This window comes from Lampetra planeri, chromosome 21 (genome assembly GCF_965212315.1).
Source record: "Lampetra planeri chromosome 21, kcLamPlan1.2.h2, whole genome shotgun sequence".
In the NCBI taxonomy this organism is placed as follows: domain Eukaryota; kingdom Metazoa; phylum Chordata; class Hyperoartia; order Petromyzontiformes; family Petromyzontidae; genus Lampetra; species Lampetra planeri.
Window position 1 is genome coordinate 858,464 of NC_136127.1, and position 23,602 is coordinate 882,065.

Here is a 23,602-nt window from a genome sequence, read left to right on the forward strand (position 1 = left end):
CCGAGGGAGGCCCTGGTCGTCCGCACTCGGCACCACATCCCAAGGCCGTCCCGGGGCAGCAGACGACGCGACCAAAGTGACGAGGTTCAGCAGCACCATGCGGAGAGATTCAATCTGCTCCGCCACCCGCCGCCAACCCTCATCCGCAGCCATAGTCGCATCCGCGCCAGCCTCTCCGTGCAGCGCGGCGCCCGACGCAGCAGCGGTCGCCGCCAGCGGGGCCGTCGCCCCGTGATGCAGCAAGCTCTGGTCGAGGGAGTCATCGTCGTCATCCATCAGCGGATCCGGTGGGTTCTTCTTCTTGAGGTGCCTGGACATCGTTGTTCTTGGCCCAAGCGGTCTCAAAAGTCACTTCTGACACCAATGTAATAAATCCGCTCCAGACGAGACCGTGTCTTTTCTTTATTCGTTCCTCATTCACAGCCCCCTCACACGTTGGGTTCCTCTTTTCCCTGTTACTCCATTCCCCGAGCGTGGCGTCCTCTCGCTGCCTCACTTCCCCACACCGCTGGTTGACGGTGTGTGTCGGAGACAACCTCCGGCCCGCCACGTGGTCGCTGGCGTGCCGGTGACACAGACGTGGTTCCTCCTCAGCCTCTCTCCACACTGACCCGGAGCTGTCTCTCTCCACCCCTTATAACACCTGGCCCACGTGATACCACGCAGCCAATCATCAGCCTCGCCCCCTGGAACCTTCCAGATGTTGCCATGGAGCCACAGGCTACGCCCCTGGCTCGACGTCCCATTGGCTGCGGGCTGAGGCCGGCAGAGCCTATCACTATGGCCCAGTTACCCCCCAGGTGCATCTCTTCATATTACAAGTGTAAGGCTAAAAGAATACCAAAGAAATATTAAATTATCTCAAACACAACTGTCGGCAGTGGCAGAACATGCTTACCAACAGGGACACTCAATTGATTTTGATAACGTTGAAGTGTTGTGTAAAACGAATTACTACTGGCAAAGACTAATTAGAGAATCCATTGAAATTGAGAGAAACAGAAATAACTTTAATCGCTCAGACAGCTACAGGCTTAGTGCGGCCTGGAAGCGTATTATTAAATAATACATATTACAATTCCTTATAGGGAAAACACATACTAATTAACTGATTACTAACGTAGCATATAATTACAATAACACACATTGCAACTGATTACTAATCTACAACTCACATCGTAGCAATTGCCTGATTACCAATCTAGTATATAATTACGATAACCCCCCCCTCCGCCTCAAATCGTTGCACCTGATGAGTTAAATGATGACGTCACCCTGCTGCTGCTATATTTAAGACCGGGAGCAAGAGCAGAGCCTCACCATTCTGGCGAATTGCCCGATGAGGAGGGGTGCAACTATCCTGGCTTGCCAGGGGAGACACCAGGAGCACTTAGGTGATCCTTCCAGCCCGTCCGGACCTCAAGCTGCTTTCGTCACAGTGATCACCCGCGAGACTTAGCCACCAGCTCCGAGGCCTGCGAGGGCCCTGGCCGTGGGGCCAGGGATGACCACGCTGCCAAGAGGCTGGGACTGCTGGAGCGTCGAGATGGAAATCGCAGCGGACGAGGAGGGGACATGGCGAGAGTCGAGGGCCACGGGTGCCACCCGAGTTGCCGAGGGAGACCGGGCCGACCGAGCCGCCCAGCTAGCGGTCGCAGCAGACGAAAAGGAGGCAGGGTGAGCGCCAAGAGCAATGGACGCCACCTGCACTGTTGAGGGAGCCCGGGACGACCGAGTCGGCCAGATTGCGATTGCAGGAGGCAAGACGGAGATGCGGAGAGAGCAGAGGGCCACCGACACCACCTGTGGCGCCGGGGGGGACTGGAGCAACCAGGCTGACCTGCCGGCGGCAGGGGGAGGTGAGGGGGAGGCACGGCGAGGGGTTGAGAGGAGGGTGGCAGAGGCACGGCAGAGGGGGCAGGTGGCGGAAATGGAGGGGAGGGCGGGAGTTGATGGGGTGGGCGAGGGGGGCCGAGGAGGAAGAGGTATGGTGCCAGGGGGCAGAGGGGCGGGTGCCCCAGAGCGGAGGGTGGGGCACGAGGCCAGGGAGACGCCAGCAACCCTGGGGCTGTGGGAGGCCCGGGGGGAGAAGGTGGCAGTGGACGCTGGACTGGTGGGGGCTGGGAGGCCCCGGGAACGAGCGTGGGGGGGGTGGCGAGGCGGGGCAGGGGCGAGCCTAACACCACCTCACATCAGACGACATAACAGCGTCAGAGTGGCGATGAAGGATGAGGTGGCGGAGGAGGTGACCATCGACCGGGCGACCTTTGTACGGTCAATAGTGATGGGCTTGTTACAAATAGAGCCAACAGGGGCTAGACAATGGAGGGTGCGGCTGAAGACAGGGGGGGGGGCCCTGAGCCACATCCCGAGTGCCCTAAATATAGGAGGCAGCCGGGGATATGTTGTATATGCGGGACAGCCCAAACTGTGTAGGAGGTGTGGGGGACGCGGACACCTGGCCACAGCATGCGAGGCGAGGGTCTGCTATAGATGCAAGGCACTGGACCACGTGGTGGAAGAATGCAGTGTCTCGGCACAATATAATCTCTGCGGTAGCAGAGAACATCTGTACAGAAACTGTCCGGAATCGTATGCCAACAGGGTTAGGGCGTATGGGGGGGGGGGGCGGGGGATGAGGAGGGGGGCGGGACCAGACTGGGGCCGGATAGGGAATTGGAGAGGGAAGAGCGAGGGGAGGTGGCCGAGCAGCGGCCACCGGCGACGGGCGGAGCGGGAGTAGGAGAGAGGCCCGCGGAAAGAGAGGAATCGACATCGAGCGAGCAGGAGGGGGGGCTGGCGGGGGAGGGGAGCGACGGCATGGGCAGTATCTCCGAGACGACCGTGGAAGACTGGGCGGAGGCGGTAGAGGAGGATGAAGGAAAAGGGGAACGACAGCAGGGGGAAGGCGGCAGCGAGACATGGGAGGGACCAACTGGAAGGAAAAGGAAGCTACAGAGAGCTCCAAAAAAGTCACCCCTTCAGGCAGCACTGAACCCTCGGACTCTTCGCCAGACATGGAGGCCTCGAGGGAGGGGATGGAGGAAATGGTGGGGAGCCGGCGCAAGGGAAAACCTCTGAGAGCAAGGGGCAAGATGAAGCTGCGGGAGCTGGTGAACGAAAGCTGTTACGGAGGGCGAGCGGAGAGGGCGGAGTCGGACTGAGACACATCCCGACATTGAACTTACCATGGCGTCTGTGAATGTGAGAAGTTTGAAGGGAAGGGGGGGAGGGCGATGCGAAGGAGCATTGCGAGGGTGAATGGTGACGATGGTGGGGAAAGGGGAGCGGGGCGGTGGGTGTTGAGGAGGCAGGCCTTTGTCGTATTGTAGGTGGGGGCACCCGCGGATGGAACGAAGATCGGAAGGGGCCTGTCGAGACGTCCGGGATGAAATGTTACTCCAAGTGTTGCTTTCTTTGGGTTTCTTTGTTATTTCCGCTGAGAAGTGAATAAAAACTTTAAATCACAATTACCAGCGAAACAGCGTACTCAAAAATTGAAAATGTTGTGGTTTCACACTTCAACACACCGGTGGGCTAAAGTAGTGAACTATTAGTCTTTTGTCAACATGACACTTTTTTGCTGATTGGCCGTGTCGGGTGGTGGAGAGTTATGACACATTTATAAATAACGCGATCTAACCCAAAAACGTTTATTATGGCATATGAATGGTTACCTAAACGTAGCTATTGAGTAACATACAAAACCCCGTCAATAATCAAACATATTACTACTAAATATACTAATTTATTTCGATTTAAAGCTTTCGTGACTGCAGGGATTCATCTTCTTGGTTCTTTCGGTAAAGTCACGTATAAGTAGGCACACGTTGACTCATTACCTGGCCTGCAATCGGACATGAGTCTGCCAGTCGGGAGCGATGATTGAAATTTTTAACACAATTGAGTAATGTATTGGTAGTTTTCGAATTTCAAAATCAGAATCTTTATCCTGTAGAAATCCGATGAGCTGTGAAGCTGTTTTTCACAGATATTCAGCAGTTTTCACAGATGCCCAGCAGAAAATGGCTTACTCCTTTCAAATTACATCAGTGGATTGTTAACATCCACTCTGAAGCAGACGGTACATTTTCTATGGTCAGTACACCCCACAGTAATAACCAGGGCAGTCTGCCAGAATCGAACCACGAACCTCTGCAACACACTACCGCTGGACCATGTCACCACGCCAATAAAACACCCAAGAAGCTGCTTTGCCATACGCTTCGACGAACGAAATGACTTGTTGATGTTGCGCTGTGTCCGGAAGTGAGCATTGAGGTTGACGCGAATGAGCAGGGCTCCGACAGCGAGGAGGAGGAGGATGACGAGAGCGACGCGGAGCAAGAAGACGGAGCCGTCGACGGGGAGGAGCGCAGCAGCGAGAGCGAGGACGCTCCCCGTAAACGACGGAAGCGGCCGCCGCCGCCGCGCAAGGACGCGAGGGCCCAGCGCAAGGGCAGGAGAGGGCAGGGTCGCGACAGGGGCAGGGGCAGCAAAGCGAGGCAGAGGCGACAGCAGCAGAGTGACGACGAAGACGACTCGGAGGAAGAGGAGGAGGAGCAGAGTGAGGATGAGGACAGCACGGGTGGCAAGCAGCGAGGGAAGAAGGGCAGCAAGAAAGAGAAGGGCAAGAAGAAAAATAAAGACGCTTCCAAGTGAGAGTTAAAGCACACACACAATGTCAGGTTTCAGTAGAGCCTCGGCACGTACATTAGAATAACCTCCTTGGAGTACAATGGTTCATCCCATGTTATATTTGGTACTTGTACATCATCATTTGTACATATCTCTCGGGAGGATACAACATTGACAACAGCAACTAAACATAGACTTTAACAGCGCTATAATGTTGGTATAATTATCATTACACAAAGCCATACAACCAACTTGTACGTGAATCAGGCCACCTATGTGTTCACACAGTGGTTCTCGTAATTTGTATAATTTCTCTCTTAATTGAAACTCATTCGAGACACCGCTATCCCTTATTCCGGTTTCCCTTTGCGGTGAACTTGTGTTGCGCTATCCCTCGCGTTACTGTTCTGAGCCGTGACTCCGTTGCATTCCCGATGTTAGTGACAGCGGCTCAGAGAGTGAGATATCTCTGTCAGCGGAGGAGCTGGAGAAGCTGATGGAACAGGTGGAAGAGCAAAAGAAGCTCATCAGCACGCTACGGAACAAACCCTGGCGGATGAAACGGCGTCTACAAACACTAAGGTGCCTCTCCGCATCAAGTGCCCAAGGGTGTCATTTCACTGCGTGTTAGGGTGGATGGAGCCAGGGACGCAGCTACGCTTGGGGGTGTGCAGCAGCGGTATGCGACACATAGGGGCCCAGTCAACCACAAGAGGTCCCCGAATAACACAAGTACAAACATGTCAAGAAAAATAAGTAATTATTAAAATGTGTTCTTTAAAAATGACCTGCGGTCTACCATGGACCAAGCCCAACTAACGCATCTGGCTATCGTGTTAACAGAGCAACGTGAAGTTGCGCGATCCACCCCCTTTGAGGATATCCAAGACCGATGGGGCCGGCATGAAAGCAAGACGCACGATAACTTAATTATGAGTCGTATTGTACCTTTAAACATTTTTTTTAAATTAATAACTGTCACTGTGAGACTGTCTTCCTCTAAACCCAATACACGGTGCAACTAAAATAACATCTTTAGTGGTAGCCTACAAAAAAACATTCCTAGCTATTTCTATAAAAGTGAGTCTGGAGAAAGGAGGGCACCCACAGGTGGCTGCGCCCATGGGTGGAGCACCCAGCTCCTACCTCGCTGTGATTTATATTCAACGTATAGCAGTCGGAGTGATTGATGATCCAGTTCTCACTGAGTCACTCCACTCGCTGATTCACTCCACTCACCGATTCACTGGCAGTCAGTCGCCTCCTTGTCACTCTTCAACCGCTACGACAGTATCATGGTTACTGTTCACGTGTAACCTCCACCTAATCGTATATATAGAGAGCGCCTTTGTAAAAGGCACTTTAAAAGAATTATAAAATTGTACATTAGATGATAGCGGTTCACATAAAGAGTGGGGTTATTAAAAGCGGTGGTGTAGCTATGGTGACAGCAAGGAGGAGTTGGGGTAGTGATAGGGTTTGGGGTAGTGATAGGGGTTGTGTAGTGATAGGGGTTGGTGTAGTGATAGGGGTTGGTGTAGTGATAGGGGTTGGTGTAGTGATAGGGGTTGGGTAGTGATAGGAGTTGGGGTAGTGATAGGGGTTGGGATAGTGATAGGGGTTGGGTAGTGATAGGGGTTGGGGTTGTGATAGGGGTTGGGGTAGTGATAGAGGTTGGGGTAGTTATAGAGGTTGGGGTAGTGATAGGGGTTGGGGTAGTGATAAGGGTAGTGATAGGGGTCGGGGTAGTGATAGGGGTTGGGTAGTGATAAGGGTAGTGATTGGGATTGGGGTAGTGACAAGAGTTGGGGTAGTGATAGGGGTTGGGGTAGTGACAGAAGTTGGGGTAGTGATAGGGGTTGGGATAGTGATGGGTTAGTGATTGGGGTTGGGGTAGGCCTGGTCGTAGCTGGGCGGGCCGGGACAGGGAGTAGCAATAGGATAGGCAAGGGAGAAGAGATGGGTTTTGATATGGACTCGGTCTATCAGGCTGTTTTGTCTCATCCACCACACTACAACAACAACAACCGCCATTCGCCACTAAGTGGCGGTGACGTCACCACGACGATTGTGCCAGGCCATGTGCACCTTGAGGCCACCACACTACAGGTCACAACAACACACCAAATCACTTACCACTCAATCACTCACTCACTACACTGCAGGTCATAATACACTCACTAATTACTCAATCACTCACCACACTGCAGGTCACAACAACACACCCACTCACTTAACACCCACCCAATCACTCACTCACTTAGAACACTGCAGCTCACAATCTTTTCTGCTTTCTGCTTTTTCCCTCGTACTGCTCCACTTTGGAATTGCCCAAAACACACCAGTGCTCTCAAGCCCGGTGAAAATACCTGGATACTCATTCCTTATCCCAATCTATACTTGCCAATGCACTAATTATGCTAGAGTGCGCACAGTATTATCCTCTTCTTGGTTCTTTCGGTAAAGTCACGTAGAAGGGAAGTAATAAAATAATAAAAATAAAACATAATAAAATAATTCTCACGACGTTTCGGCCACAACGCAAGCAGCCGTCCTCAGGTGAAGAACATGTCTGTCGATAAGACAGAGTCTGAATGACACGGCTTGGAGCGTCTATTTAAGCTGGGAGGGAGGAGGAAGAGCGCCTTGACAAAAGAATTTGCATATGAAGAGGAATTTAGCATATTTATGGGAAATGCAGGAATGCGACTAGTGCTACTTGTGAAATGCGTAGGAGGTGGGCGGGGGGTTTTCAAAGTCATATTGTGCCCATGCATTATGCAGGATTAGCAGCATCAAAGGGAGGGGGTAGGGGTAGCATTAATAAAGGGAAGGAATGTTAATAGTATGTAGCTGCAGTAACTAAACAACCACGTAAAAAGCTAAAGTATAAACTACATAGTATCATCAGTATGCTAAATATACTCTCAATAAGCTGAGCTACTAACCGTAAGTAATACATTACAATTCTAGGTCGCAAAAAATATAATATGCTTCCAGCTAAACTTTTTAAAACGTTTTCCTTACATCACACGGGTCTATCCCGTACTGTATGCTGCCATGGACAAACCCAACATTAAATTGTATACTGTATTACTATACACTACCCTATGTCTTAGTGTAATATTACACTATGTATTATTCTATGTATTATTCTACCCACCCAACTGTATGCCACAATGCTGTATATTCACTATACAATTACGATACTATGTATGACCTTTTACATTGTATTTAACATTACACTTTAATACTATTTATTATTATACAATATGCAATACACTATACCATTGACCGTCGCGTGAAAGGTACTAAGAGGAAGCAACGAAATATGTCAACCGCCTCTACGGGGAGGGATTCCACGTAACTTTGAGATCCTTCAACACGCTCCGTGATAAGAAGGCTCAGCTAATCGAGTCTCTCACCTTTCTGAAGAGATCCCGCGACTCTAAGGTAATACCAAACGCATTTACACTAACATCTGTTGCTGTAACTTCTTCTAATGCTAAACGAATTCTGTCTAGAACTAGCTTAGCTGTTATCTCAGAGAAAATCAGACTTACGCGCACCGATCTAGATCAGTTAGACAAAACACTCTACAAATCACACTTATCTTTGAGTGCAACAATGTCCACATCGGATTGGGAACATGTAGACAAAATGACTGCCTCTTCAGCTGCCGCTATGTCGACCAAATGTAAGAGCAACTTGATTTCCAAATTCAACCGCCTCTCAAACAAGAGACCGGACCCACACATTGAAAAACTAGACGTTAACAAAGTCGTAATTAATCGCAGTAACAGTTCTATTTCTGAAGGTCTGAAATCCGTTTTAGCTAAAGGACTAAACTTTGCAGTCACACCTAGACACATACCAGTTAATGATATAATTGCTAGAGTAGATGTAGCTCTCAAGGGCCTGAGTCACATCTCTGCAGACGTAGCAAGATCTGAAATCTCTGCAACCCTCAAAAACGCTAAGATGCCAGCTAGCAACATCAGCAAAGATGAGCGTTTTGAATTAGCTCAATTAAAAAAGAGGGATGACATTGTCATCCTCTCAGCTGACAAAGGCAATGCCACTGTCATCATGGACAACATAAAATACAACAACAAAATTCAAGAACTACTCAACGATGGCAGCTATACAAAAATAAAAAGAGACCCCACCAACAGCCTCGTCTCTAAAACCAACCAAATCATTTCTGATTCAACTGCATTAATTGATCAGACCAAACAGTTCTCGTTGAAACCTTCTGCAGCCAGGCCACTAAGATTATACGGCTTGCCAAAGATACATAAAGAAGATACACCTCTTCGTCCCATTGTCTCTACGATCAACTCCCCCACATACAAACTGGCTCGTTTTTTGTCTGAAATCCTACTGCCTTTCACTGGAAAAACCACCTCTGCGGTACTAAACTCTACTGACCTGGTATCGACAATCAAGGGGATTTCCCTGTCCCCAGACGACCTGCTTGTCAGTTTTGATGTGGTTTTCTTATTCACCAAAGTTCCTGTACCTGACACCATCGCAATCATTGAAGACTTAGTTCATCAAGGACTGAATGCTGGGGTACCCCCCCTGGTGAGACACTGCTTAACCAATACATACTTCACCTGGAATGGTACTTTCTACAAGCAAACTGAGGGCACCCCAATGGGCTCCCCTCTATCTCCGGTTGTAGCCAACGTCTTCGTGGAGAAATTTGAGACTGACGCCATCCAGACTGCCACTCTACGCCCGACCTTATGGAAGAGGTACGTAGATGACACTTTTGTCATCTGGCCACATGGCCGGCCTGCTCTAGACCAATTTCTCGACCAGATCAATTCCATACACCCAGCCATCAGATTCACCATGGAAGTCGAAAAAGATGGCAAGCTACCCTTTTTGGATGTCCTAATTAAAAGGAGACCTGATGGTTCAATGAGCCACTCTGTCTACCGGAAAGCCACCCATACGGATGCTTACCTAAAACCGGATTCCCACCACCATCCATCCCAGAAGAATTACCTCATCAAGACTCTATACCATAGAGCCCAATGCATTTCCGACCAGGAACACATTGCCAGTGAACTCAAACAAGTACGCCAAGCTCTTAAGGCTAATGGTTACTCCGACTACACAATCCGCAAAGCCATCACTCCAACCATCAAGAAGGATCCTGTTGAGGAGCCTCTCAAGACCATCACCTTACCCTACATTGCTGGGGTCACAAAAAAGATCTCCAAAATCCTGATTAAACACAAGATCCAGGTCCGATTCAACACAGTACATAAAATCCGTGATCTGGTCCCGTCTGTAAAAGATGTGGTTCCAGACATACAGTAGTACCCTGATGTCTACAAACTAAGTTGCCTCTGTGGTAGCAGTTACATTGGAGAAACCAAACGACATGTCTCGGACCGCATCCGTGAACATAAAGCAGACTTGAAACACGGTAGGACAAACACCTTAGCCGTGGCAGATCGTTGTTACAATTCAGTGGGTTCACATGATATTGACTTCTCCAAGACAGAGGTTCTCTGCAAGCCATCTGGCTACCATGAGAGATTCGTTCATGAGGCGATCCACATATACAAACACAGAGACAATTTCAACCGAGAAGATGGATTCCGGCTTAGCAATCATTGGAAGGACGTAATAAACCATTTCGGATCTTAACTGATTGTGTCCACGTTTACGGAGACTTTCAGACCGCGTTCCACTCACTGACATTGACTATATATCTTGTATTCTCTGCAGGGAATGGATTCTTTGCTCCGCTGCAAGCTTCCTACCACCACTCTCCCATTGACATATTTCGTTGCTTCCTCTTAGTACCTTTCACGCGACGGTCAATGGTATAGTGTATAGCATATTGTATAATAATAAATAGTATTAAAGTGTAATGTTTAATACAATGTATAAGGTAATATATAGTATCGTAATTGTATAGTGAATTTACAGCAGTGTGGTATACAGTTGGGTGGGTAGAATAATACATAGTGTAATATTACACTATGTATTATTCTAAGACATAGGGTAGTGTATAGTAATACAGTATACAATTTAATGTTGGGTTTGTCTATGGCAGCATATAGTACGGGATAGACCCGTGTGATGTAAGGAAAATGTTTTAAAAAGTTTAGCTGGAAGCATATTATTTTTTTTGCGACCTAGAATTGTAATGTATTACTTACGGTTAGTAGCTCAGCTTATTGAGAGTATATTTAGCATACTAATGATACTATGTCGTTTATACTTTAGCTTTTTACGTGGTTGTTTAGTTACTGCAGCTACATACTATTAACATTCCTTCCCTTTATTAATGCTACCCCTACCCCCTCCCTTTGATGCTGCTAATCCTGCATAATGCATGGGCATAATATGACTTTGAAAACCCCCCGCCCACCTCCTACGCATTTCACAAGTAGCACTAGTCGCATTCCTGCATTTCCCATAAATATGCTAAATTCCTCTTCATATGCAAATTATTTTGTCAAGGCGCTCTTCCTCCTCCCTCCCAGCTTAAATAGCCGCTCCAGGCCTAGGACGTGTCATTCAGACTCTGTCTTATCGACAGACATGTTCTTCACCTGAGGACGGCTGCTTGCGTTGTGGCCCAAACGTCGTGAGAATTATTTTATTATGTTTTATTTTTATTATTTTATTACTTTCCTTCTACGTGACTTTACCGAAAGAACCAAGAAGATGAATCCCTGCAATCACGAAAGCTTTAAATCTAGTATTATCCTCATGGAGTACACAATGCATCGGAGATGCACGTGCAATTACAGAAACATTGCAGGAGGAAGGTATATAAAGAAAAGCAATGGCGGAGACAGGATTTTCAGGTAGGGTGGGCAACCCCTCCGGCAATGAAAAATGATAGGAGTTGTTAGTAAGTAAGGACTTGTCCCTTGCTTTTTATTCGACGCGTGTGCGGCGATGGCGCAGCTATTGATCTAGGGTCGAATTCGAACCGCGTGTGATCGGCATCGCGCTTGCTGAAGGTGTTTACCTTCAGGGAAGTCGTGTAATGTATACGCAACTGTCCACAATTCTGCGAGTCACTTAAACTGCTTTGCCGTTACTTATTGCCAATTATGGACTCAGACTATTGTCCTATCATCTCATAGAGTCCCTGACATGTAATAATATGCTACACAGTGGCAGTTGGGGTCGCAAATGCCGATTTATTACTAATAAACCCCAATGATCTGATCGAAATTAGGGATTTCGATCGGATCATTGGGGGGGCATGTGCCAACCCACCCCCACTTGCTCCGCCAGTGAAGATAAGAGTCCAAGTGTCTCTCTGCTTACATGAGTGTGCGGTGGGAGTAATATCCATTGGCAGCCCTGAGCCAGTAATGGAAATTCCACATTCATATGTCAGAAGTCAGTTTATGACAACCACTGTTGAGTTCGTACAGAGTGATGCTCATTGCATTGCTGCTGTGGGGACAATGGTCGAATGAAGATGTGCTTTTCATATTGTTGAAAATAATAATTTTAAAGTCTGTGAAAAACATCGTAACATCTCAAACATGACTATATAGTCAAACTAAATTACAAATAAAGCAGAAAATTATTGACTTAAAGCTTTCGTGACTGCAGGAATTCATATTCTTGGGTCTTTCGGTAAAGTCACGTAGATAGGTTCAAAGAAAATAATCAAAAATAACAGAAAACTACGACGTTTCAATCACAACACAAGCAATCGTCATCAGGAGAAAAAAGAGGGGAAAAGCTGCTGAGGCAGGCTGTTTAAAAGGTTTGAAATGGGTGTAGCCCAAGGGTAATAAACGAAGTGGGCGGGGCTAGTGATGTAAAAGTGAGAAATTTGCATGTAAATGTAAGATCAGAGCGCTACCTCCACGACGAGGTCCCGGAGGTGGCCATTTTATTGTGAAAGATTAGCATGTCAATGTAAGATCGCAGAAAATTATTATTTATAATTAGGAGTGACATGATTTGGACCAATAACTGCTCATGCCTAAAACACCCCAACTGTGTGTGTGGGTCAGATACAGTTGAGGACCTGCGATGTGGTGGCATCAGTGGCATCATTGAAATGACCTTGTGACATGTATATTGTGCAGTATACGTTGTTTTTCATCTGCAATGAGTGTGATCTCACAAACGGCCGCTATGATGGCTGTGTTGTTGGGTGGTGTGCTCTGTGGGGTGTGACTTTCGAGTGAGTTCCATGCTGGCTGTGTTGTTGGGTGGTGTGTAACACTGTAGTGGGTTCCATGCTGGCTGTGTTGCACGATCATTAAGGACCTTCATGATGGTGAGCGGGCCGGGGTAAAACTATGTGACCGGGAGTCAGAGCCATTCCCTGTACACCTTGGGGTGTGACAGGGATGTCCTCTGGCTCCCACATTATTTAACATTTATTTTGACCACGTACTTCATGAAGCCTTCAATAGCTGTACCGGTGGAATTTCCATTTGGTACAGATACAATGGGAGGCTGATCGATGCCCAGGTGCGGTCAAGGGATGGCTCCCTATTGGTCAACCACGTTATGAATGCCGATGATTTGGTAATTGCTGCTCATTCAGAGGAGGAGTTGGAGACACTGCTGCTGAAACTGGAGCATGCCACTAAGAGGTGGGGCCTTACCATCAGCCCCACCAAAACTAAGCACCTGCCTGGGTATTTTGTACCATCGGACACTCCACCCCCACAACTCCCAATCGGTGATGAGGCAGTTGTGGAGAGAGTGGAGAGTTTCCCATACCTGGGCAGTGTGCTCATGACCGGCTCCGGTTTAACAGCAGAGGTCTCACTCCGAATCAGTCGAGCGGCAATATATTTTCATCGGTTGCGTAACGCTGTGTGGAAGCTACCTGGTCTGTCGCTCCGCACGAAGCTTCAGGTCTTCTCGGCCACGGTCATTCCCTCCCTTCTCTACGCTTGCGAAACGTGGACTCCCCTAATGGAACATCTTAGCTGGTTAGAAACATTTAGGCTTGCCTGCCTACGATCAATCTGGGCAAAGTCCCATCGGTGAGCTCCTCCGGCAGGCAAGGCTGCGTTGGCTGGGCCATGTAGCCCGCATGCCCAGCCACCGCATGCCTAAACATCTTTTGTTTGGCCGGATCGAGGGGGCTAAACGGGCGCGGCACGGGCTAGAGAAGAGATGGAGTGACGTGGTACCGGAGGACGTGGAGCTAAGTGGACTTGCCGATGACTGGTACCAGTAGTGTCAAGATCGGCCTCTGTGGAGGAGGCTCGTGAAGGATGCTACTGGGCAGTTGGAGGCAGTCGCCCTCCAACAACAACGGAGGGCAGAGGAGCGACACTCACAACAACGAGCGGAGCGCCGGGTGGCTAAAGCACAGAAAGTTGGCACAGTAGGTGGCACAGGTGGTGCATCAGCCAGTCATCTCGGTCAGTTGACCCGTGGCACCTGGGTCTGCCCCGTGACATCCTGCCAGCGGGCGTTCGACACTTCACGTGGCCTCAAGGTGCACATGGCCTGGCACAAGCGTCATGGTGACGTCACCACCACTTAGTGGCGAATGGCGGTTGTTGGTGTTGTGTGTGGGGTGTGCGGTGTGTGTATTGTGTGTGCTGTGACGTTGTAGTGAGTTCCGTGCTGGCTGTGTTGCAGGGAGGCACAGACGTTTGTGGAAAAGTTCGAGGGAGCCCTGGGCAAGGGACGAGGACGGAAACTCTACGCCTACAAGGTGCTCATGACCAAGGTGTGTTATTCAAACAACAAACGTCATACTATTTGCTTTGATGTCGCGTTTTTCATCACATCACAACTCTTAAAACACTTATAAATACCATAGAACTCCGATACCCCGTGTTGGTATGTGGGGACTACATGGCAGAACCTATGATCTGCATCACACCGCAGAAGTGCAACCCAAACAATCCATGGCAATGTTTTATTTACGCTGGCGTGGTGTGCCACGGATTAAGGGCAGAAATAGACCCAGGTGATTCCACAAAAGATTTGCGGATTATAGGGCAAACGCGACACATGACTAGCAGATAAATTAATCCAAAATACATGTTCTTTTCTAAGACCCAAAATGGTGGAAACCTGTCATATGTGTCTATTTAAGGATATTTGCATTTTTGAATGTGATATCCAAGTCTAATACATGTGTAGTGGTGGTATTGACGTGCGCCGACTGTGACAGTGATGGATCACGGGGCGGCGCGGGGTGCGGGGTTGGGCACGCGTTGTGGGCGTGGTGTGGACGCGCGCGCCGGGAGTGACAGATGACGAGGCGGCGCGGAGTGAGTGGTGAGGCACGATGAGATGTGGGAAAAGAGGATCGTAGCCAGCGCCCGGCGATTGGTCGAATAAGTGGGTGCTCGCAGCGACGTCCGCAGGTGGGGTATAAAGGGGGACGCGCGAGAGCACTCGGGGAGAGTTACCCAGTTGAAGACCCGAAGACGGAGCTGAAGACCTAGTGAAGCCGAGTAGCTCAGTGGCGTTAGTCGCCGAGTAGCTAAGTGGATGTTGGTCATCCGAGTAGCTCAGTGGCGTTAGTCGCCGAGTAGCTAAGTGGATGTTGGTCATCCGAGTAGCTCAGTGGGCGTTAGTCGCCAAGTAGCTAAGTGGGTGTTTGTCACCCGAGTACTAAGTGGATGTTGGTCATCCGAGTAGCTCAGTGGCGTTAGTCGCCAAGTAGCTAAGAGGATGTTGGTCATCCGAGTAGCTCAGTGGGCGTTAGTCGCCAAGTAGCTAAGTGGGTGTTTGTCACCCGAGTACTAAGTGGATGTTGGTCATCCGAGTAACTCAGTGGGCGTTAGTCGCCAAGTAGCTAAGTGGGTGTTTGTCACCCGAGTACTAAGTGGATGTTGGTCATCCGAGTAGCTCAGTGGGCGTTAGTCGCCAAGTAGCTAAGTGGGTGTTTGTCACCCGAGATACAAAGTAGGTGTTAGTCACCTGTAACCAAGTTTGATAAAATAAAGAGTGTGTTACCCGTGAAGTCGTCTCCCGTGGAGTTACTACATTACAACTGGCGTCAGAAGTAAACCTGTCTTCAAGAAGTATGGACACAAGGAAGACTACCCGTACCCACGAGCGAGGTCGGGATGACGACGGCGTACCGGGGACACCGACCTCGGGAGTAGAGGACGAGGAGTTGCCGCCGATGCAGCACTTCGCGGTGATGGCCGACGCTCCGCTTGCCTCCGACACCGGCCTCCAGGACGCGCACGCCCGCTTGGCGGAGTTGCTACTCGCCGCCGCCGCTGTCTTGGCCGACATTTCCGTTCCGGCGAGCGGAAAAACGGCTGCGGGGGTCGTGGAGGAAGCGACGGTGGAGGATTCCCGCCAAAGGGCGCTTCGCGCCAAAAGCCTGGAAGTTGCCGCCGTTTTTGGGGGGCCGCCACCGATTGGCGGGAAAGACGGACGCCACGTGGCCGGACACCTCCGCGCAGCGCAGCCCACGTCATCGGCGCGCGCCGGAGCCCTCCATTTTGCGCCTGACAACCGAGCCGACATTTTACACAACTCCAGCGGAGCGCGGGAAAATCTCTCCGACGTCGACGACGATCGGGTCCTCCAGCAAAGATTGCCCGCGCTGTCGGCGTTCAAGGCGGATGGGGGCGACTGGGGAGCCTTCCAACGAAGGTTCCTCGCTCATCAGGAGATGTCGGGGTGGTCCGACACCACTGCCCTGCGTGCGTTGCCAGCGATGCTTGACGACGACGCGCTTGCAGCCTTCACATCTGCTGCAAGGTCGTCCCGCTCTACGCTCCAGGCCGCACTACACCTGATGGCGAAGGTGTTCGGGCCGCCCTCCACGTGCCGCCACCAGTTCTACGATCGGCGGAAGGTGGCTGGGGAAACGACGCTAGCCTACCGCACGGCACTGCTCGCCTTGGCGGACGCGGCTTTTCCCCGCATGGATAAGGAGGGGAAGGACGCCATGGTGACGGAGCAGCTGCTGGTGTTGGCCCACGAGTTGGGGGTCCCCATCAACGTGGCAGACGAGATGGAGATCTGCTCCCTGGCGATCGCCACGAGCATTCACGCGTACGAGGTCCTCAAACGCAAGCCGGGGGTCGTCTGCAAATGGCCGGGGAATGCGGCACTGGCCGCCACGATCGCCGAACCTCAGCCAGCTGCGGTGCAGGAGCGGGGCTTCGCTGCATCGTGTCCGGGGGAGTGGAGAACGGGAGGTCGTTCGCCCACACGTTCGCCCCGCAAGCTGGAGCAACCGAAACCTACGACGTCCGTCGTCTGCTACAACTGCGGCCTTCGGGGTCACGTCGCAGCCGGGTGCCGGGCCCCGCGTCCGCGCGCCGCAGGACCACGTCGGGACGACGACCAGGGCCACAAGTCATCCCAACAAAACCCGGTGCCTCGGGCTTGACGGCTGCTGACCGTCGAGAGCCTGAACCCCGGGGCACGCACGAGTCCTCGATGCCTGGCCGATGTCTTCCTGAACCGCCGGCACCACCGGACGTTCAACCGCGTCTGGTGCCGTACGACGGACCGGCAAGGCGGACTCGGGCTAGGTCTCAACAATTTTCATGAGGACGGTTTTTTTGTGCTCTACACCGAGCTCGCCCGGTGTTCCCCTCTGCCGGGGTAATGTCCCGTTGTAGGGACGCTCGGAAGAAAAGGGGACACTGCACGAGTCGAAAGGAAAAAAAAAAAATTTCCATTTATTTTTTTTGTATACACATTGCTATTGTCACTCGCCGGTTTGTATATATTGTTCTATTGTCGGGGTGGCATTGGTTGAGGGTTGCGGATGGTGGTGTTCGCGTCGTGTTGTGTTGTTAGCTTAGTTGTTGTTCTTGTTGTTGTGTTGTGTTACGGGGCACACAGGGAGGGTTTGTATATTTTTGTAGCAGCCGGGGCGGCTGCGAGCTATGTGGTAGGGGGTGATGTAGTGGTGGTATTGACGTGCGCCGACTGTGACAGTGATGGATCACGGGGCGGCGCGGGGTGCGGGGTTGGGCACGCGTTGTGGGCGTGGTGTGGACGCGCGCGCCGGGAGTGACAGATGACGAGGCGGCGCGGAGTGAGTGGTGAGGCACGATGAGATGTGGGAAAAGAGGATCGTAGCCAGCGCCCGGCGATTGGTCGAATAAGTGGGTGCTCGCAGCGACGTCCGCAGGTAGGGTATAAAGGGGGACGCGCGAGAGCACTCGGGGAGAGTTACCCAGTTGAAGACCCGAAGACGGAGCTGAAGACCTAGTGAAGCCGAGTAGCTCAGTGGCGTTAGTCGCCGAGTAGCTAAGTGGATGTTGGTCATCCGAGTAGCTCAGTGGCGTTAGTCGCCGAGTAGCTAAGTGGATGTTGGTCATCCGAGTAGCTCAGTGGGCGTTAGTCGCCAAGTAGCTAAGTGGGTGTTTGTCACCCGAGTACTAAGTGGATGTTGGTCATCCGAGTAGCTCAGTGGCGTTAGTCGCCAAGTAGCTAAGAGGATGTTGGTCATCCGAGTAGCTCAGTGGGCGTTAGTCGCCAAGTAGCTAAGTGGGTGTTTGTCACCCGAGTACTAAGTGGATGTTGGTCATCCGAGTAACTCAGTGGGCGTTAGTCGCCAAGTAGCTAAGTGGGTGTTTGTCACCCGAGTACTAAGTGGATGTTGGTCATCCGAGTAGCTCAGTGGGCGTTAGTCGCCAAGTAGCTAAATGGGTGTTTGTCACCCGAGATACAAAGTAGGTGTTAGTCACCTGTAACCAAGTTTGATAAAATAAAGAGTGTGTTACCCGTGAAGTCGTCTCCCGTGGAGTTACTACATTACACATGCAAAAAAATGTTCTCTAATCAAATAATGTCAGCACTGCTTCGCTCCTGCAGCATGGGAGTGGTCATAAACCATGACCACCCCTATGGATCGCGGTTTGTGGCTCCGTAGAAGCGTTTTCACTCGACTGCGGTGTGCCATGGTATACGGGAGCAGTCATGGACTGCCAACAATCCGCGAATTACAAAGATTCATATTATCGGACTGATTATTTATATTATTATTGGAGTTCTGCTCTAATCTACGTTTCCCCACGCTCAAACATTGGCGCATCACATATATCTGCTGACTGCTCAGAATTAGCTGTGGAAATTCCACATCCATATGGGAGGGGCCATTTTATCCATAGAACAACCACTGTTGACATTTCACGAAGTGATGTAACTGCCATAACTGCAATGACACCTGGCTTCATAAAAAATACAAATTTCAAGCTTGCCCTCGAATTGTAGTTGTTTGATAAGGAATGCACAGCCTGGGCATACGGTGTATGTGCTCGCTGGTTTAATATGAGCAGCTGGCTGAATTTTCCTGGTTGACAGGTGTGGAGTGAAATGTTTGTGAAGAGCATATTACTGCAAGTTGTCTCGCAGTGGCAATTCTGTGGCAGGTCCAGCATGTGATGTGGCGTAAGGAATGCACTGCGTTTGTGTTTGTTGCATTCCTCTCTTACAAAGACCAGGTCCGGTTTTTTATGGCGGCATGGCTGTTACAGGTGTTGTTATCTTAACACACAGGTATTCGCACCCGATATTATGATTCTTTATTTACTCGTTGAGGTTAAGCCACGTAGTGATCTGGCCTTTTAGGACTAGTTGTACAACTCTCCACCCCTCAACGTAGTCCAATAATTTCAGTTATCGTGTGTAGAAGCTTGACAATGATCGCCGTGTAAACACTTGTGCATATGACAATTTCATTTATTTGGTTATATCGGGTGTTGTGGGGATTCGTGACAAAAATGTAGCCAGATCATTATGTGGCCCAACCTAAACTGAGTTATGAATCGGGTATTGTTGGGGTTTGTCCAATTCACTGAAGACTGACATTGGCTTTGTGCCTAAAACATTCACCCACATTTAAAGAGAACTGGAAAATGACCGACATTCATCGCCGTGTGGTTACTTAACACCTAGACCGGGTATTATTATGAGCAGCATGTTATATATCATTAACGATATTTCACACCGGGTATTGATGCGTGCGGAGCATGGCTGTGAAGGGTGAGTGTAAGTGAGGGGTACGTGGCTGATGGTGAGAATAAGGATGTGTTTGGGAGATAATATTCGGAATCAATCTGGTGAGATGAGCAAGTGAAATATTTTAATAGAACAAGTTATCCTCATCATGAACCAGACCGATTTTTTAAAAGGGCATTTGAGACAGAAGTGCTATCTTTTATTGCTGTATGGATAATAGAGATGGATACTTAACTAAGCAACTTGAAATAAAGTTTCTGGCATTTGAGCACAGGTGTTTGTGATTTATATTAAGAATTCTGTGGTGAGACAGGATACACAACGCAAGAGTCCAGAAGAGACCCGTGGCAGGTCATTGGTGGAGAACTAATTAGCCAAAACGAGCTACGCTGGGTGAGCCGTGTGTGCAGGTTGGGAGGGCCCAATTGCCGAGACAGGCATTGTCGTAGGCTCCATGAGTCCTATGACCAAGTGGAAGAGAAGACCTAAGAGCAGAGGGTGGGAAACTGCCAGAGTAAATGATGAAAAATAAGAATAGGTTTTACCCTTTCTGGTAATAAAATAGGTGTTAAGATTTTTTACCTGTTTTATTGTCAGACATGTTAAAACCTATTCTTATTTTCATCATTTTTGATACTGGCAAAAAGTTATCATAGATGTCAGGGTAAATCTTGGAGGTCGATGTGCGTCTCCTGTGCAGCAGATCTGGCGGAGGGTGGAGAGCGTTGGTACCGAGTTGCAATGACATCAACGGCTTTGGCCTCGACGACGTCTTGATGTTGAAACTAGACTTAACCGATCACGTGTTTGCTGGCACCGTCGTTCCACAGAAATGGATGAAATTCAAACGGGATTTTGAGAATTTTCGTACGGCTTGCATTCCTTGGGAGATGAAGATCAAGGAGATTGAGAGTGAGTGAAAACACATCGTGCACAGCTTCTCTCAACACCTCTGGGCTCAACACTATACATTTTTGTGTATCCATAACACGATGAAAACTAAAACATTGCCCTGCATGCTGCCTTAAGAACAATTAAACAACACAGGTGAATGTGTGCACAATCTTGTCAGGCCCATATACAATATATGTTTGTGTTCATGCTTGAGTGTGTGCATCTGTGTGTGTGTGTGCTCTGGAAGGTCATTTCGGCTCATCGGTTGCATCCTATTTCATCTTCCTGCGCTGGATGTACGGCATAAACATGGTTCTCTTTGGTTTGACCTTTGGCTTGGTTATGGTGCCCGAGGTACGTATAATGGGCTATTGCTATGTTATGTATATAATTTTAATTCTTATACATTGTATGCATGTGATCTGCTTTGTGTGTAGTGTGTGTGTTCTATGGAGGCCTAAAGTACTGTTATAATATAACTAGCAGACTATATACCTACTGTCCATATATTTCTCGGCACTTAAAACAAGGTATTTTTGACTCATCTCATCATCCCCATGGACATCTGAGAGTGTTTTTTTCTCCAGCAGCATTTGTTTAATACAAGCAATCTCTGGACCGGTTTCAACATTCAGTCTCATCATGCGTGTATGTACTCTGTTTGGTGCATGTAGGCATTGATGGGCCGACCTTATGGCAGCATGCCACGCAAGGCCGTTCCCCGAAACGACTCTGCAACCGCCATGAACTTTGCCACCCTGTGGAATTTTATGGTATGTGAATTTTGGAGTGTCGTGTGTGTGTGTGTGTCATGCCCGTGTCTGTACTGGTTAACCTGTGCAGCAAGTGAGTGAGATCTCGTTGGTTTTAATAGTCAATTAGTGGACAATCTCTGAATTCGGCTGTTGTTGTTAAGGGCGCATGGTGCATGGTTTACATGCACATAATTGTGCCATACTATTGTGCCGGTTATTTTATTGGAAGTTTGTGCGGTCACTGTGGAATATTGCTAGGGCTCCGATGGGCTAACCGCTAACGTGTCCCTGTGGGTGCGGGGCCCCATCATAATTTTCTCTCGCCTTGTCCTAGAGTGTTTTTTCCTCCACATTTAGAATCAACATGCATTGAGAGTATGTGTCTGCTATAAATGTCCACACAATTAGCTACTTCGTTGAGCAATCATTTTTGGCCGGGTCGCTGCTGAAAACGAGCTACATAGCTCAGAGTGCCTTACATGATAAAATAAAAAGTAGTTTAGTTTTAAAGATAGTTGCTCTTTTTGTTTTCCATTTTCCCGTGTCTGGCCCAAGCGGAGTTTTCCTTTTTAGATCACCATAATTTCACATGCCTTGTGCAGTGAGGCCCGGCTGCAGCTTCTCTCGGATCGGTAGTGGGGGGGGGGGCAGGAAGGCTGGGTTGTGTGGGCAACCATAACGGTGATTCACCACCCAGGAGAGTGGCCTGGGTTGAGCCAAAATTACACTTGGTGGTGCAGGGTCTATCCCAGCACCCACGTCGCCCGGCCCTGATGTACGCTATGTTTTGTTACGTGTGTAAATTTGAAGTTACAATCAACAATTCAATTTGTCAGACACCACAATTACATTAATTAAATCTCACAGTAATATTTGTTTTGTGTGTGCACCTAGTGCATTCTGATATATTGCAAGCCCGTGTGTTCTGCTTTGTGTGGGGTGTTGTTCTCTGTTCTGGGCGTGTGTGTATGTGTGGTCGCTTGGATCAATGTTTACGAGCGCGGTTGTTGTTGTTAAACACCAGGTGCGTACACTCGCACCAGATGAATCCCGGAGTGTTGAGTGAATTTCTCTACACTCGGTGTAAATTCATGACCGGGTGTGTAAATCGGTTCCCGCAATTAATGATACAACGCGTCCGTTTCGCAGGGTCTAGCGCAGTACTCGGTGCTGTTCTGCGGTTACTACGACAACCAGCGCCAAGTGGGCTGGCTCAAGTACCGCCTGCCGCTCGCGTACTTCTTAGTGGGGCTCGGCTGCTTCGCCTACAGCTTCATGGTGCTCATTCGCACGTAAGAGCCGCCGAGAGCCACCCCCGAAATGCGCCGACAACACCCTGGCATCGCCAGCCCATCAGTGTCAGTGCTCTACACAGAAGAATCCTTCACTTTGGAGTGAAATGATACGGAATATGTAGCCAACAAGTGCAAGTAATAATCGTACATATATTTATTTATCATTAGTAATACGCAGTTTTCATGCACTCTTAGAGAGAGGGAGATTCAAAGGCATGGGAACCACATACAAGCTGGAAAACAGCCAGAACCGGTGCCAACAATTGCCCAAACTCTATGGTCCTATATTGGGATGTTTGGCCAACTCCATTAATGTGTCGTAATTATTTACTTTTGAGTTAGATCATGTCGGTATAATACCAATTTAAAGTTATACCCTCGGTCACCTGACAGCCAATCAAATCAAGTTGTCATGTGGGCAAATATATAAATTTCAGGAAATCTCCAGATTGTTGAACAGCAGGCAACATTTTTACAATTTTTAACGACGTTTCATGGGCATTATTCTTTGGTTCTTTTCGGTTAAGTCACGTCTAAAAATAAAATAATAAATTAAAATAACATATTACGACGTTTCGATTGCAACACAAGCAATCATCATCAGGTATAAAAGAAATAGCAACAAAAATCTAACTAGAAAACTATAGACAGACATACAAGCAGACAGACATCACAACGGCACACAGAGAGAGAGGACACAAATCGGCACAAAGAGAGGGGTCGTAAATTAAGATTGTTTCATGGGCAATTACATACAGATCATCAGGTGTTAACAGAAGCTCAGCTCCCCCATGAATGAGCTTCCTTATCCAGGTCCTTAAGTATGTGGCGGTTCATGATAGAAAACTGGGGGTACAAATATCTGGGGGTACAAATATCTACCAAACATTTGCATTGCATGGTGGCCACCCTTGTAGCGATTCCACGTTTGTGCATCTTTACTCACTGTACAGTGCACCATTCTGCAGGTGCATTTCTGTAATCGCAGTGCTGTACAGTAAGTCCTCGTTGAGCGGGGTAGATACATTTCCTGAAAAGTTCCGTGTTAAAGGAAAATTATTTCCCCCAAAATAATGTAACGATAAAGTTTGG

General features: G+C 49.1%; 1 protein-coding gene across 1 annotated transcript in view; it reads left to right on the forward strand.

Annotated features, from left to right (window-relative positions):
- The first annotated feature begins 1,693 nt into the window (after positions 1 to 1,693).
- The window catches only part of LOC144724777 (transmembrane channel-like protein 1), a 72,818-nt gene continuing 50,909 nt past the window's right edge, over positions 1,694 to 23,602 (forward strand). The window contains exons 1-9 of the mRNA XM_078604163.1: positions 1,694 to 1,859; positions 3,016 to 3,126; positions 4,271 to 4,658; positions 5,080 to 5,220; positions 14,251 to 14,341; positions 20,397 to 20,478; positions 20,708 to 20,814; positions 21,135 to 21,233; positions 22,365 to 22,507. Of these exons, the coding sequence (XP_078460289.1) occupies positions 1,694 to 1,859; positions 3,016 to 3,126; positions 4,271 to 4,658; positions 5,080 to 5,220; positions 14,251 to 14,341; positions 20,397 to 20,478; positions 20,708 to 20,814; positions 21,135 to 21,233; positions 22,365 to 22,507 (1,328 nt within the window). The remainder of the gene's footprint in view (positions 1,860 to 3,015; positions 3,127 to 4,270; positions 4,659 to 5,079; positions 5,221 to 14,250; positions 14,342 to 20,396; positions 20,479 to 20,707; positions 20,815 to 21,134; positions 21,234 to 22,364; positions 22,508 to 23,602) is intronic.